The 17758-nt window shown below is 35.7% G+C and overlaps 2 protein-coding genes across 7 annotated transcripts in view; one reads left to right on the forward strand and one right to left on the reverse strand.

The window, feature by feature from the left end:
• Positions 1-16219, reverse strand: part of LOC141381853 (uncharacterized) — a 25939-nt gene extending 9720 nt beyond the window's left edge. For 2 of the 4 annotated variants that reach the window (XM_087249561.1, XM_087249562.1), the window contains exons 1-4: positions 14354-16219; positions 14034-14179; positions 12866-12924; positions 12326-12497 (exon numbers count right to left, since the gene is read on the reverse strand). In XM_087249561.1, coding sequence (XP_087105687.1) covers positions 12412-12497; positions 12866-12924; positions 14034-14179; positions 14354-14695 — 633 coding nt within the window. In that variant the 5' untranslated portion in view covers positions 14696-16219 and the 3' untranslated portion in view covers positions 12326-12411. Of the gene's footprint in view, positions 1-11004; positions 11436-11638; positions 12295-12325; positions 12498-12865; positions 12925-14033; positions 14180-14353 lie in introns of those variants that run through there. The other 2 variants (XM_087249563.1, XM_087249560.1) reach the window with 2 other exon arrangements.
• LOC137489621 (uncharacterized) overlaps positions 1-17758 on the forward strand; it is a 403605-nt gene that overhangs the window by 108496 nt on the left and 277351 nt on the right. For 2 of the 3 annotated variants that reach the window (XR_015483460.1, XR_015943089.1), the window contains one exon: positions 7360-7417. The exons of the other annotated variant lie outside the window; for it this stretch is intronic. The gene's annotated coding sequence lies outside the window, so the exon portion shown is untranslated. Of the gene's footprint in view, positions 1-7359; positions 7418-17758 lie in introns of those variants that run through there. 3 annotated transcript variants of the gene reach the window in all.

A 17758-nucleotide genomic window follows, 5' to 3' on the forward strand; every position in this document is an offset into this window, starting at 1 on the left:
CCACGCCCAAAAACCGCCACCCACCAATCGCGGCTTACCAATCGTAGCTACGGGCAGAGGCTCTGTCAAGCTTTCGAGCGAGGGAAACAAGCCAAATCGTTGCGCAATTGGATTGTGAAAATCTGACACCTGCTATCCTAAAAGTTTGGACTGGGTGGTGGGATTTTTTCCCTTTTCAAAACCAAAGCCCAAGAGGAGAAATGCCAGCGTGGATCAAGCTGTGTGAGGGGCGGCAAAGGAGTTAAGCTAAGTTGGTTTTGTTTTCGATATTCACATTCAGTGATAGGTGGCAATAACTCACACTCCTCTTATCCTAAACAGATCTAAACTGTGTTTCTTATAAAAAAAAAAAATAAAAAAAAAACAAAGCAGGTTATGCTTCCCAGCGGTCTTTTTCTTTTTTTCCCACTCGATATTATGAGCCAGGGCTCGACAATAAGGACTGCCCGATGGCCCGGGGCCAGCGTGCGAGACATTCGGGCCAGTGTACAAAATGTTACTGGCTCGATCGGGCCAGCTGCTGCCTTTTTGCCTGCCAGATCGAGCCAGAGCTGCGTGCTGCGACTGTCTGTCAATTGTGTGCAAATACAATCTTACGGTGCTTTCACACATAGACGTTTGTTTCGGAATCTGTCTCGTTTCCCCCGTTAGCGTGTTTTTTTTTGGCATATATCCAGCAGTTGCGCTCGCTTCCGCGCCAAATCAATTAGTCCAAGATCGCCTGAATGAGACGCGGTCTCTGTCCTATTGAGCGTATCGATTGTAGCGAGAAAACAAAACAATGCAACGAACTAACGACCCAGGCTATATCACAGTGTACTATGATCGTGTAATAGCCATATATACGGCTATATGAAGAGAGAATGATGAGCTGGGCCAGATGTCATTCTTACCGGTAAATGCGAAAGTGAAAGCATGCTGAAATATTACCGAGAGCTGTTTATCCAGCCTGATCTCGGTTTATCCGTCAGGAAAATTGACCGAAATTACTATCTGTTAATTTTTCCATATTTTAATCGTATAAAATGTTGTATTAGGCCTGTTGTTTTGTTCATTTCCGCACTGACAGCTCGAAAGAAAGATTTACATTGATCTGATGCAGTATCGGTTCATCTGCTATGTCTCTCTATAATTTAAGCCTAAAATACAGAATTATAGTCAACGTTTCTTTAATAGATTGATTAATTCAATTGATCGATTTCTACAAAACCTGACAATTGAAATGAGGCTCTGTATATATGAGAAAGTCTGACCTCGATTTGTATTCGGTGACGATGTCTGTGGGTTGTTAAATTAAAGTGCACATTTTCACTTATAAAATATTCTATACACAATGCACAAACGTTTGGGGTCAGTGTGATTAAATATGTTAAAATAAGCTTCTTCTGCTCACCAGGGCTGCAATTATTTCATCATAAATACAAATTGTGAAATGTTGCACTATAAAATAACTGTTCAAAAGTAGTTTATCATTTAATTTATTCATTTATTCCAGTGATTTTAAAGATGAGATTTCAGCTTCATTACTCCAGTCACATGATCCTTCAGAAATCACTAATATTAATTATTATTATATTTATTAATGGTAAAAGTTATAAAATCAATAATGTCTGGAGTAACTATTTTATTTGAAACTAAATACAATAACAAAGCAGTTATTTAAAATTTTAATAAATATTTAACAATTACACCTTTTTTACATTTATAAATATAGCCTTGATGAACTGAATAGTTTTCCTTAAACATTTTAAAAATTACCGTAAATATATATACAGATTTATTAGCCCCCTTTTGTTTTTTGTTTTTTCTTTTTAAAATATTTCCTAAATGATGTTTAACAAAGCAAAGAAATGTTGATATTTTGTCTGATAATATTTTTTCCTCTGAACAAAATCTTATTTGTTTTATTTTGGCTAGAATAAAAACATTTTTTAAACCAAGGTAAAATTTATTAGCCTCTTAAGCTAATTGTTTTTCAGACTGTCTACAGAACAAACCATCATTATACAATAACTTGCCTAATTACCCTAACCTGCCTAGTTAACCTAATTACCCTAGTGAAGCCTTTAAATGTCACTTTAAGCTGTATAGAAGTGTCTTGAAGAATATCTAGTAAAATATTATTTACAGTCATCATGACAAAGATAAAATAAATCAGTTATTAGAGATGAGTTATTAAAACTATTATGTTTAGAAATGTGCTGAAAAAATCTGTTCTCTGTTAAATAGAAATTGGGGAAAAAAATAAACAGGGGTGCTAATAATTTAGGGGAACTAATAATTCTGAAATCAACTGTGTGTGTGTGTGTGTGTGTGTATACACACACACACACGCACATTCAAATAGCGATTAACTTCTTTTTTTTTTTTTTTGGTGGGGCCAGTGAAAATTTGGGCAGGGCAAGTAAAAATCAGAACCACTGGCCCGATCAGGCCAGTAGAAAAAATCCTTAGCGTTGAACCCTGTGAGCACTGCTTAGTTTAAACCCTCGCTATTGTAACGCATATAAATACATACACTAATATTTGCTGGTAGGAAAAATCTATTTGTTCACTTCTGTTATTTATACTTTGATTTGCATTTCAATTTTTTTTCTTCCACTTAACTGCAAATTTGAATAAAAACTGGATAAAGAGCACACAAACATGCTGACAGTAATAGGTACTGTACACTGTTATGGGTCAATGATGCTAATATTCGGCACAAATCCATCAGTTTCTTAGGTTATTAGATTATTTTATACTTTCACCTCTCCTGCTGTGCATGAACTATGCTGTTGAATGTTCAGCGTATGAGGTGGCTAGACTAACCTTGCTTCAATTTTGATAAAATTATTCTCTAATCAGTTGCTATTATGTTGTGAATATACCCCTGTAATGTATACTGCAGTCCTCTTTTGTCTGGCTTTCTCAGATATCTCACCTGTTTGCCAAAAATGACTAATTAAATCCTTGGGAATGTCTGACACCAGCGCATACACACTGTAATAGATGTGCCAGGCATGAAAGCTTGACAGGCGTAGTAGCAACAGTAACTAAGGAGGGCAAGGCTTAGCGAAGGATTATTCCAAGAATGTTGATATGGTTTCTTTCTTGCTTTACTATTTATTAACAATACACAAAAAACTAAAAGGTTAAGGTAAATTCTTTAATAAATTCTAGTGTTTTTGAGTATTATACTTGTTGTATACTTGTATTATACTTATGTTTTAGGCTAGTATTATTTACGACTTGTTAATGAATGCTTCATAATACAGTAGTATTACCAATAGTGAAGAGATAAAATAATACAAAGTGTAGTTTTACTACAGTAAAGTGTAGGGATTTGTAGTATAAAATACCCTATATTGTAAAATAATACAGCACTGGGTAATTTGTTTATATTACACTTGTGTTACCATAGCAACTATAGTATTACCACAACTGATCAATTGAAGTTCTTTACTGTAGTAGGCTACTGTTCAAAACACAGAACATGCCAATATACGTGTTCAGGGGCCCTGTGGCACAGCTTTCCTCAAAATGAAGAGGATGACATGGAAAATGTCCTCCACAATCTCATCAGCAAAGTGGAAGCCAGCAGACACTAGTTTACTTTATTTTAGCTGCCATGATAAAATGAGATTGATAGTGAGATTACAGTAGACTATAATACCTTTTCAAGTGTTTCCTTATTTTTATCACAGTTACATTTCTGCTTGCATTAGTTTTTGTTTAAATGCTTTTAAAATAAAATGTATTCTTTACATCCAACATCTATTCCAGGGGTGCCTTATAGTGGTGTAAACCCCTTTACAAGGGGTGTTACCCCTGTGTAAACTCTAGCCACCCCTGTGGCCAACCCGATATGATTTTGCTGTTGACATTATTTATTTAAATCTACTTACATAAATGCAATACAATGCAATATTTCAATAAATAAATAGCAGCCACTAAATTATTGTGGATTGATTGGTGCCACTGACGTAGCTGGCCTCTTCTGGCCCCCCTTAAGCAAATTTTCAGGGGGGCACCACTGGTCTATTCTCTGTCTTTAAGTGTTTGAAACTGAAAATATCTCATCATATAAAACAACCAAAAATGTTATGGTTTATTAGATTAAACATTTAATATGTAAGTCTATTTTAGTATTTTGGTTATTGTTATTAAACAGTGCAGCAATATGAATCATATCAAAAAGCATAAAAGGAAGAGGGAACACGACACAAATTGTGAGTTTGCATATAATCTCTGAGAGCGCTCAAGAAAATTTGTGTGTGAGCAGTGCATATTTGAGAGCGAGAGAAAATTTGAGAACTCGCAATCAGTTTTGTCCACAAACAGAGGAAATCCGTGCACGAGCATCACACAAGGTAGAGAGCAAAGCTCTTCAACGCTATGTGAAGAAAACAACGTTATTGTTTGTATGAAGTAGCCTACTTCATTAACAATATGTGCTACCATTTTACATTGCTGCAAGACAGATTTGCAGCAATATCTTTTTAGCACACACGAGATTCAATTGACAAAATTCCAATTTCACTCAATTTAACTTTGCGGCATATACAGGAGTTGGTCTACTGCTGCCTCATTGAGGTTATGTAATTTTGGTTAATCTCAAGTTGATCACCGAAGACATAACATACGGGCACAACTAAACTTAATGAATTAGACAGCAGTAGACCTGCAATTTCTGTGTGATGTGAGGCAAAATGGAGTCTTTTTTTGGTGGAACTCGTTCTTGTGCATTATGCTGTGGAGACGAGACGCAGCACTGTTCAGTACTTTTTCAGAAAATTGCATTTGTATTTTTATATATCTGAGCAATGTTCTTTAATAAAAAAAGGTTTGTTTAATTAATACAGATCTTACAACCATACCTAATCTGTATATATTTTATTTTTCTGTTAAAAAGACTCGAAAAGACTCGAAAATCAAACTGCAGGACTTTGGACTTGACTTGAGACTTGTTGCCTTTGACTCGGGACTTGACTTGGGACTTGCCTGTCTTGACTCGGGACTTGACTCGGGACTTGAGGGCAATGAATTGAGACTTACTTGTGACTTGCCAAACAATGACTTGGTCCCACCTCTGCTCTACATCTTGTGTGTATTAAGCAGTGTATAAGCGAGGCGCACAACTAACGCACTCTGCGATCGACTTTAGGCCGGATTTGTTCTGGTCAATTGAAAAATCTATTATAGTTTCTCAAAATAGCAATGCGCCAGCAATGCGCCTCAGATCACTTCGCATTGTAAGTAGTATTAAAGCGTTAGAAAAAGCATTTTGGTATATTTGTGTTTGATCTATGGAGTTACATTGCTCAGCACACATTTAACCAAAATGATTTATTTATTCCTTAAATTTGGTATCAACAATTACAAACCTCAAAGATCATTAGCGTTTATTAAATGGTATGTTATACAGGTATTTCATAAGGTTTTCTTCATTCATCTGACAATAGCCAAGGGGTCAAGACTGATACTAGGGATTTAAAAGTGGATAGCAGCTCATAAACATTTGAATATATTAGAATAAAGAAATCAATATTTTGGTCTCAGCCCTACACAGTTGTGACATATTATTGAATATGAAATTTTTAAAAATATGTCTGTAACAAAAATAAGACTCTTACCCCCGGTTTCACAGACAAGGCTTAAGCCTAGTCCTCCAATAAAAAGTAAGTCTGAGCTGTTTCTACTGAAAAAAAATGCAGTGATTGATTGTTTAATATCAGTGCCTTTGTTTTGTCTCAAGATGCACACCAATAATTTTTTTAAGCATGTTTATAAAACTTACTTAAATGTCCTAATTGGTCTTCGGCCTAATCCTGGCAAGTCTAAGCCCTTACTAAGGAAAAAGGGCTTGTTTTTTATGCTTACCTTATGTAGTACTGCTACACAGCAAATTCATTGGTGTTAAATTTCAAGTGTTGAGGTAATTCAGAGTAAAGTGTTAAAATTCTAGAGTTAGATCGGCATTAGAAGCTGATTTGCCTCCTTGTCACACAGAGTAACATGTATCTACCTTTGTAGAAAACCCTTGTATTTGAGAAACTAATCAGAGTGTCTGAAATCTCGCCACACCCTCATTCACCTGGCCCTTAAATTAGTCAATTAGTTTAGTCCACTAGACAGAGTGAATGACCACAAATAAGTGAATTCAGACACCTGCTGTTGAACACCTGCTGTTAACAAGCACAATCACTGAAGGAATAAGAAATTGAAGGAAGAAATAAAACTACAGACACAGCCTCACACCAAACCAACTGAATTAAAACAGAGGATTAAACAACTCCATTAAATAATAGCATAAGCAGCTTCACTGATTACAGTTTGACTTCATTTCTGTAAGAATATTTTTTTATTAAAATATTTAATTTGACCTCACCATCATGGAGATCAGAGGCTGCTTATTTGAGCTCTTGAAGCTTTACTCTTATATCCTAATGTTTCTAAAACTCATTAGCTATAGCAAGAAAGATCAAGAGAAACTATACGTTTATGCTTAATTGTTCTAGATATAATTTCAGGTGTTTAATAAGTTGATTCATAAAGATATGTAAATATAGTTGTTTTAAAACTGCATGGGACAATACTACTGGCAGTCTGCTGCTCTTCATAAAAGATTCAACAAAAAATTAATTAGAGTGTCATGCACTAAACATTCAAGCTCCAGCTTGTGCATTATGACACACAGACATCAAGAATCAGGATAGGAACCTCAACCGTGGTTGCTAAAAAAAAAAAGCTGCATAGTTCATGCCGCAATGCATGCTGGGTGCCAGCATAGTACAAAGCTCCCAGCCTGCATTGCAGCATGAATAAATTATGCAGCTTTATGTTCTTACAATCTCTTTCTTTTCCTTTATTTTGTGTTGTTTTTGGGAGGTGATATTTCAGTAGTGTTTTTTTTACTTGATTTTTATTTTTTTGTTTGTCACCATCATTGAGATTCAAAGACTAATTATTGATGTCTGTGCGTTTTTGAGTTCTCCCATAGATCAAACATTCTCATTGTAAATATTGTTTTTATTTTATTGGAGCTTCAGTGGTTTCATTTATGTATATTATTTATTTCTCACACATAACTAATATGATATTGAATTAGAAAACACGCAGGAAAGGATGGCTATGTTATCATTAACAAACTCTTCAGACTGACACTTTAATTTTCTTTCGGCTTTCCATGCTATATGTTTATATAGTGTAATTGACACCAACTATAGCAGTCAAAATAAAAGACATTTATAGTAAGAAGTTGAAGAGCCTGACTAAAGCAGACTCTGTCCTCCATCGTGGTGACTTCAAATGAACAACAGAAATTTCATTAAGAGCTTTTGTTCACATGACAGAAATAAAGTCACAGGTCAGTAATAGGTGAAGCTCTATGATAAGTTGTTTAATGTGATGAGTTTTTTTTAAAAGATGTTGAAAAATAACATTTTTTATTGTGTAATTTGTTTTATTTTTATTGATTATTATTTTATTTAGAGTTTTTTTTTCTGAGTTGATTTCATCTTTGGTTTTGGCTTGTGTTTTTCTTTCCTTCAGTGATTCTGTTTGTTAACAGTTGTTCATCAACAATTCTCAATCCTCCTTTAATTAGACACTTAATCGTCTCATTAACTTCATCACTGTCTGAGTGTTCAGCCCTCTGTAGTGAGGACACTAGTGAGGATTTTGCTCTGGAATGTAAGGCTTACGTGTGTTCGAATGAAAAATACAGACTATGGGATGTATTTTTAACAGAAATATTCTGGAAACTGAATTTACGAATGTAAAATGTTGAAAACAGCAGATTACTGGCATCCACTGCTGCCAGTATTTTGACATACATTTAACAGATATTTTACACAATAAGAGTTTGCTAATTAACACTCTGGGTGTTAAAAATTTTAACACTTTCAAAAGTGTTATTTTAACACTTATAGTGGTTCCCATATAAACACTGAGGGAGTGTTAATTTTAACTCTAAGGTAGTTAAATCTACCAAATCTAAAATTTGCAGTGTGAGATCGATAAAAATACAGACTGTTAAATGTGCTTTTAACAGAAATATTCTCTAAACAATTTATGAATGTTAAAAACAGCAGATTACTGGCAACCACAGCTGCTGGTATTTTTCCGTAAAATCTAAAAATGAAGAAAAAAGACAGAAAAACAGCAAAACAGTTTTTGTGTCACCATTGTGGAGGATAATAGCGTCTCTGTTCAAGTCCAAGATGAACTGAGAGTATTTGATGTAATGCTGCATCTTCTTTTGTTTAAAGGTAACTGTGTAGTTACTAATGCAGTCGAAATCTGTTTGCTAATTGGAATCACACATGAAAACATTATTGCATCTAAAGACTTCACATTTTTATGCACTAAGCTATGATTTTGTAAAATAAACAATGTGTTAGTTCATGAAATATGGTTATTTTTTGTAAACTTATACAGTTATATAAAACTTCCATCTTTTTCACAGAAAGATTCTGGCAACCACAGCTGCTGGTATTTTTTCAGAAATTTAACAGATATTTTACACAATAAGAGTTTGTTAATTAACACTCTCTTGGTGTTGACAATGTTAACACTTTCAAAAGTGTTATTTTTAATACTTATAGTGGTTCCCATATAAACTCTAAGGGAGTGTTAATTTTAACTCCAAGGTAGTTAAATCTACTATCTAAAATTTGCAGTGTATATTGTTCTTTTTAGTTTCTAGTGTTCTTTGTCATGCAAAAACATTTTTTTTTTGTGTTGTAATTGTGGTAAATAAAATACTATGTTCATAGCACCTGCTGTTTTTGTGTACACTAAAAAAAAAAAAAATTGTGTTTAAGCACTCAAAAACAGTCAATTTGTGATGATAAAATTTAAATAATTAATATACATATAGTCCAGTCTTGTTCAATGACTGTCATAGTTTACATCAGGTAATACTGATAAAGTACATTGTTATATTGGTGACATTAAATTTTTACCAACATTTTTAGCACATTAAAAATGTATTTGAAACATTAATCTCAAAATTATTTGCAGTGTAAATTATTTAATTTGACTCATAAAAGCCCTACAGTGACATTAAAATTTAATGTATTTAACAAATATAAGATATGAGGATTTAAAATATTCCACACACTTAAGGTTAAAATGGTAAAGGCAAAAAAAAGGAGATGGAGTAAATATTCCAAATGTGAAGACTGAAGAATGTGTAAGAATATTGATACAAAAAAATGAAATAAAGGGCTCAAGGAAAAAGCTGTCTTCTACCTGTTTATCTTTAGGTAGACCTTCCATATCATCAAGGTTGAACTAGGAAATCTTGGGCTTAAAAAGGTTGGTGACTACTGGGTTACACTATTCAACAAATAATTACACTTTTTGAGCAACATGACACAAGCAATTGATAATGTAAGAAAAGGACAATTACATAATTTTATAAATTTGCCTAAACATTTGCTATAGGGGTGTTGCTAGGGTCGAAAGGGATAAGGGGCTTAGCCCCTAAAAAGTATCCCCTAACCACACAAAAAAGACGTTCTAATTCACCCCACTAATATACCCTCACTTACATAAGGTGATCTACTGTAATGTTAATAATAGGATTGTAAATGGTTTAATAATAAATAAAGGGTTTTTGAGTTGACAGTTTAACAATTAATTGTGAAGCTTTGTGACTTGTAACACCAAAAAGGAAAAAAACATTGATAAATTAACCCACTTCTCATTTACTAGTCTGTTATAAGCCATATCACACCACAAGTTTTTTTGTTACTTTTTTTGAAAATGTAATTTTCTGCATGTCTTCAAAACTGAAAATATGATTTATTTTATAGAGTGAGTTGTTATCCAATGTGATACAAAGCTACAAAAATGTTGGACAGAGTGATTACCTTAGGTGTGTTGTCAAGATACTGGAATTTTTTAATTCAATACCATGCAAAATATTGATATTCAATAGGCTACTCTTTTTGATATAATAACAACTTAATAAAAAATATTACAAAAAAATTTAAATAAAGATCTATATGCTAAAAATATGTTTACTACAAATTACTTTAGAGGGATTTTTTTTTCCAGTTTTCCTCAAAATGGTTGATGTGGGCATTGTAGCACTTTAAATACATGTAATCCCCGTTTTATTCATACTTAAGCAGAAATTATATATGCCTCACAAAGAAGATGAACAGTCCAGGAAATCCCTAATATGGATGAAGGCATCAGCTATTGCTGTAGTTGAATAAAAATAAGATCTGAATAAACATGACAAGACTTTAACTGATCATTTACACGACTGCGACAATGAATGTTTTATACAGAATTATTATCCCCCTTTGAATTTTCTTTTCTTTTTTAAATATTTCCCAAATTATGTTTAACAGAGCAAGGAAATTTCCACAGTATGTCTGATAATATTTTTTTCTTCTTGAGAAAGTCTCATTTGTTTTATTTCAGCTAGAATAAAAGCAATTTTGCATTTAAAAAAATATATATATTTTTAAGTCAAAATGATTAGCCCCTTCAAGCTACACAACAAACCATCACTATTCAATAACTTGCCTACCTACCCTGCATTTAAAGCCTGTAAATGTCACTTTAAGCTGTATAGTCTTAAAAATGTCTAGTCAAATATGATTTACAGTTATAATGGTAAAGATAAATTGATGCAGTTATTAGAAATTAGTTATTGAAACCATTATGTTTAGAAATGTGTTGAAAAAAATCTCCGTTAAACAAAAATTAGGGGTAAGGGGGGGCTAATAATTCTGACTTCAACTATATGTGTTCTTCCAGCCATCTTAGGTATTTTAATAAGAAAGTCGATTTATAATCCCCTGCTAACTGACATAGCATGTTACAGTAGAATGTAGCTATGAAATAATAAGCTAGATCCATTAATTCACTGTGATTTTATTACAGAAACAGAAGTGACTGGCCATATTATATCTCGAAAACTATGCCTAGATATCTACTTCATATCTAGAAAGCTAGTACAATTTACATTTTACTGACTAATTCGCATGTATTTACATTGATATGATCGATTACAGTTATTTTATTTCAACAAAACTACACACATTTTATACTGTGGAAACAAATATTAAGCTTCATCTGTAGTTAGAACTATTCACTTTCGCAAAAGAGAAAAAAAATATTATTACCTCATCAACTTTAGCCCCTTAAAACAATGAATAAATGAAGTGCAGTAGCGGAGTTTTTTAAAACCATGAGACAACAGTGCCACTCCCACCTGCCGGTAGAAACAGGTACTGCTGAACAGCTGACGATTTAATTACCCGACACAAACGTGGAATGTTTGTGATGTATGTGGTAATTTTCAGTAACGTTACTTAGAGAAAATAAATGTGATACAACATATGTAAGTGCAACACATTCCAACATTTTTCTACATTTCCGGTAGAAAAAAAAAAATCAGGGCTTTTCTTGTTTTGGAAGGCTTTTGTAAACTGTTGCTCGGGTTCAGGGAAGCGAGCGGGCAGGCGGGTCAATTGGTAAAATTGGTTGGGTTGAGGGAAAGAGTCGCGCAGTCAATGATCTGGTCAGTCGGACAGCGGCCTCTGACGGGTTGACGCGTCGCGCCCGCGAGAGACTTTTGAGATGAGAAAAAGTGCACAACAGCGGCCTCTCGCGGATTCGCAAAAACAAAAACTGCAGCTGTACGTACCCGCCGGGACATATTCCGCGGCCTCCAGAAACGTCCGCGGGACTACGTTTCTACAATACGCCCGGGTTGTACCTGCAAAAACATTTATTCTATAAAAGTACAAAATAATAATAATAATAATTATAAAGTGAGCATGCTCTTGACTTTTGAGGTGTACATTTTTTTTGTATAATTATGTCAGAACACCTGTCAGTCAAAACTTGACAAACTGTACAACTACATAAAATTATAACTGTACGAATATTGTTTATGTTATTTAAATTGACATTTAATAATAGCATACCAAAATGTTTATATCATTTGTATAAATATTTATAAATATATACCAGTTGAAATAAAAAGCTGTGAATAAAAATGGTAAAAAGAACTCAATTTCAAATTAAACATAACTGAGGATAAGTGAAAACAATAATAGAGAACTAATAGGTAAAATAAAGCTGGAATAAGCAGCGGAACAGTAAAGTGGCAGGCGACACGCAGACGTCTCGTTCAGTCAGCGGAACATTAAAGTGGCAGACGTCACGTTCTCAGGCAGCTGAACAGAATGTGGCAGACGTCACGTTCGGTAGACGCAGACGTCACGTTCGGCAGACGTCACGTTCAGTGAGATGAGTGCACGTTGCAGCGTCATCTTAATGACCCTATGCGGACGCCATAAAGGTGAGCACTTACCTAGGAGATGGCGCGTTCGGAGTTTGTACTGCTCCCTCCTCCAGTGGTGGTAGTGGCTGCTTCTGCCATACTAGGGGGCTTCCCATTCAAGTTGATTGGAAACTTGTCCTGAAAAGCCCCCCAATAACGAGGTGGAGGCAACGGAGGGGGTTGCAGGTCAGAGGTGGACGGCCTGGAATAGAGAGAGATAGAGAGAGAAAACGATAAATCTTTAACTTTTTTGACTTATTGTTTTTATTACTGTTTTATCCTAAAATGTTGATAGTTAAATGTACAGATTGTTAAATATATTATAGATTTTTTATTTATTTTTACTACTATTTACTGTTTGATATATATATATATATATATATATATATATATATATATATATATATATATATATATATATATATATATATATGTATGTGTGTGTGTGTGTGTGTGTGTGTTACTTTTTAAGTAAACTTTAAAACTGTTTTATCAATACATTTGTAACATTTGTCATGCCAATAACGCAACTATTGCTTTTCTTTTCTCCAACCCCCCCTTGTACTGTACCTCTCCTCGCCAGCTGGAGAAGAAGGTCAAGCGGCGGTGGGGGCTGCCTCTTGACGTACCTGTTGAAATGTATAGAGCAAGATGTCAGTGATGGCTGGGGCCAGACAGAATATGCGGTCAATTTTTTTCTTGTATGTATGTATGTATGTATTAGAGCTGCACAATTAATCGTTAAAAGATCGTGATCTCGATTCGACCCCCTAGACGATCCTAATCCAGCATTTCTACGATTCTGTCAATCATATTTTCAAGTTCAGAGAGAAGAAAAGGCGGCTGCACGAGTCTTTTCATTGTTTCACATACATTACTCAGTGACATGGACACCTCCAAATTATGTTAAATGAATCACATACAGTATTTATAAGGTATAATTTACCTAAAAAATTAAATTTTTGTCTTCATATAATGATGTTTTCGCGGCCGGGAAATCACACATGATGTGAGCTGCTGAACGTGAGCTGTTATCACAGAGAGGGCGTGCGCGTGTCTACCTTAGTTAACAGAACCTGCATATGTTGTGAGTAACAGGTAACAAAGTTGTAAATAATATTCAGTTTGTGGCACAGAATGATCGTTTGGGAGCAGCGTGCGAAGTATGAACAGCAGTCAAAATGAATCCGAAAGTGTCCACTTCATTTAAATGATCATATCGCATTATAGAGTTATGATTATGACAAGCATTTGATGTCTTTTCTTTCATAGCGAACACACAGTTGTGCATGAAAATAAATGTTTACAGTGTCAGTATAACTACTCTGGCCAATATATTGTTGAATATAATCTAATAATGACAAATGTCTGATTTTACCAGTGAATAAAACTGTCTAATGATGTTGTCAATGACAGATTGCAAACATATATCTCAAACATAATAATTCAACATCAGAAGTATTATAAGTAGAATAGAACTATTTAGATCTACACATAATATTATTATCGATGCTGTGCCATATGTTTGTTTTTACCAGACCTTTATGTTACATCTATAGAATCGTGAGAAAACCGTGATCTTTATTTTAAGCAAAAAAAAATTCAGATTCTCATTTTAGCCAGAATCGTGCAGCTCTAGTATGTATGCATGTATTAGTAATTCCTGAAAAGTGCATGGGTGGAAATTTACACACAAAATAACAGGCTAAAAACATTAATAGCTGACAAGAACACTTGCTTTGCTTTCAGGCGCTGGATGTCTGCGGTGGGGTTAGTAAGGGCGAGTCCTGACGCTCCCAGGAAGAAGCATCCTTTGTCATCTGTTCCCGCAGCGTAAGCCTTAAGGCAGAGTGGCCGGACGTGCCTGAAATAGCACTCCAGCCACTGCGGCAAAAGAGAGAGGTGCATAGGTTACACACGAGACATGTTACACTTTACAACATACGCGCTCATCAGTTTAATCACGAGTTAAAATGTTCTACATTAGCATTTCTCACCAGACAGTTTTAGTCATTCATTTTTTTTTATGGTAATTATCTTTGGTTAGGATCAACTTGCCTCTTTCTCTTTCCGGCTCAGGCTCACGGCTTCGCTGGGAAGCGTCAGGATGACAGCGTCCCCCTCTGGCCGCCTGCCCAGCCACTCCCGCTCCTGTGCGTGTAGAGCGTAAGAACAGATATGAGGCCTGTTACAGGGCTCAACAAGCAAACAAATCAGTGTTTTCAAACTCAAAGGTGTTGGCGCTGGCCTTACCTTAAGCTCCCTAACGCTTCCAGGACCCAGACGGTGTAGCCACACTAGTGTGGCCACGCAGAAGCTGCGAAATTCCATCTGGGTCCTGGGAGGCAGCTCGCACCGCTGGCTGAGGCGACGGGCAACCTCAGCCATATCCGCCTCCATTGTGGAGGGGTAGGGACTTTTGCTGCTGCTGAAAAGAAAAAAAAAAAACTTAACTTCAGTTATGTTTAAAAATGTATCAAAATGCCCACTGTTGATGATATTAGAATGTAGTTTAACTAGCTATTATAAAGAGAGAGAGAGAGAGAGTTAGAGAGACAAAAAGAGAGAGAGAGCACCCATGCCTTCACCATCCCCGCCCTGTGCCAGCAGAACATCAGCACCCACGCCCAGTGCCAGTGCACCCACACTCTCAGCACCCACACCCTGTGCCAGCACGCCTACACCCTCAGTACCCACACCCTCATCAACAACAGCAGGATCTTGTATTACCACCACACCACTAGCAGAGGAAACAGCTTGTACTTAGAGATGCCCCAGTTATGGGTGACAACACCAGACAAGAACAGGGAAAACTGAGCTATGCTGCAGCACTAAAACAGCCAGTGGACACTCAGTTTAATCTGCCCACGCCTGATGGAATAGTTGTGAGTAAAATACTCAAAATTGCTTGTACTCTAGATAATCTTGTTAATATAAATGACTGTATATGATATTTAGGTATTTTATGGATTGGTTCTATTCAAGAGGAATTTTTTTGTTGACCAAATCAAACCGCTGACAATCTCACTGTGAAATATCCAGGGTGTTAACTCATCCAGTCTTAGGTGTAAAGTTTACTCCTTGGATTTTAAGAAAATTATTTTAGACAGACATCATAATACTCCAGGAAACAATGTAGCTGTAGAAAACATAAATGACATATTTGACTATTTGTCAAAGATGTCTAATATTAAAACTACTAAGAAAACCTTTAAACAAAAACAAGAGAATGAAAAATGGTATGACTTGTATGATTGTAAAACAATTAGGAAAAAATTAAGACAACTAGCAAATCAAAAACACAGGCAACCAGAGAATACAGATTTACGTCTTCGGTACTACGAGGAGCTTAAAAAAATATAAAAACATAATCAGAAAAAAGAAAGTAGAGTACACCCAAAAACTGCTCAAAACAATTGAAGAATCTGTTGACTCCAACAATTTCTGGGACAACTGGAACCTTCTTAATAAACAGAATATTTGATGTGCATTTTCAATACTGTACTGAATGTCATGCCAATAAAACAACTTGAACTTGAGAGAGGACAAATTGATAACTAGACTAGCTGCAAAATATGTATACACCCTACACACCATAAGAAGTGGTTAATGTAAGTTCATGTATCTTATGTAAATAATTTAAACTTTTTATTGTTGTTGTTGTTATTTATTATTTTCTCAATGGTTTTAATATATTTCATATTTGAAGTGCTTGAACTCAGCTATGCTTAGGCTATTATTAATCAGAAACAGATTGGTCACTCGGAAACACCATGGTCTTGAATTTGCAAACAGTCGGCAAGTGCCGGAGAACAGCCGAAGCCTTCAAACGCATGTTTTTTTTTTTTTTTGGTTCTTTTATTAAACACAAGTTTTACTTGCATTTACATTACTGTGTCATTTAAAGACTTGACGAGGTGACATTGACTGAAAGAAAAAAAAACAAAAAAAAAACTGACTTTGAAAAAATATTGCCGTTCATGTGTGTTTGTGATGCATGTTATGGTTCACAGTTCACCCTCTGCACGCATGCCTACATACATGACTGGAATCTGCTGCTCCACGACGAGGAAGCCCTTGGCCCTGAAGTACTCGGCCAAGGAGCCGTAGGTGGGGTCCCCTCTCCTCCGCCAGGTCTATCACCCTCCCCTCTCCGACAAACCTGGCGCGCGATTCCTCGGCACAAGCCACCTCCTCAACAACCAGGGCTTCCTTGCCGCCGCTCATGCACTGCCTCAAGTGCCCTGCAAGGTCTTCCTGAACCGTCAGGCACTTGAGGCAGTGAACAGCAATTCTATCTGGAGGAACAAAGAGCATCATGGGTTATTTGTCTGCACTGTATATTGTGATATAACTTTTAGGTCACATCATGCATGCATCAGCATCGGTATTGTCCATCGTTTCTTGTGACTGAAAACAACAGCAGGGGCAGCATCTTCATGTTAACAACAAATTCTCATCAATGACAAGCTTGTTCAAACAAATGGATCAATTTAAAGAGATAGTCAAACTTTCTCATTGCACTTTGCGTGCTTGTGTGTGTGTGTGTGTGTGTGTGTGTGTGTGTGTGTGTGTGTGTGCGTGTGTGCATGCGTGTGTGTGTCCCCTATTAAAAACAGGTACACACTATACAGATATTAGAACTTGCGAACGAATACTTTTCTGAAATGACAGCATTAGGCATAAGGTCCCAATGTGCAACTAGAAAAGCCAGCTCTAACGTTACCTCAATTGCTAATACAAGCATTAGTGCTGTGTATGGCTCCGTGACATTGAGGTACAGTTGGTTTTGTAGTCACACATTTTTTTTCCATTTAGCAGTCTCTATATTGTTTACCATGTTACTATGAATATTCGATGGGCAAATGAGCATGCAAATTTGACTTGAAAACAACATTAACACTGTTGTTCACTGAGAACATTGTTGTACTTTTGATAATCACTGGCTGCTTATGACTTCCCCATTTAAAAATTTGCAAGGTATACTTTTCTGACATTTTCCCATTAAGGAGAATGTCTGACTATCCAAATGTAAAACCAACTTTACCTCTATCTCAGTGACAACTGTACAAAATGTGCGATCATAAAACCAACTATACCTCCATCATGTTGCAAATCAGATTTCTCAGATAATCGGAGGAAATCTGATCGAGGTAAAGTTGCTTTCGTATTCACGCATTCGTCCGTTTTTGAAGAGTGACAACTTTGAATGGCGCAAAGCCTACATTGTTTAGGCTATTATCATGAACAATATATGAATCTGAAATCGCCGGTGAGACTGATAGCAACAGAGCACCACCAAGTAACTTCATTGACTGTAAACATGTCTCATATGCTAATATGATTTCTCCACTTAGACTTTGCAAAGAATCCTGCCTGAAATCATATTGGAACGGTCAAGGTCCGAATGTGTGAATATAAAAACCAACTTGACCTCAGTGGAAAGGTGCCCATATTTCATAA

This window comes from Danio rerio, chromosome 4 (genome assembly GCF_052040795.2).
Source record: "Danio rerio strain M-AB ecotype USA chromosome 4, GRCz13ab, whole genome shotgun sequence".
NCBI lineage: Eukaryota > Metazoa > Chordata > Actinopteri > Cypriniformes > Danionidae > Danio > Danio rerio.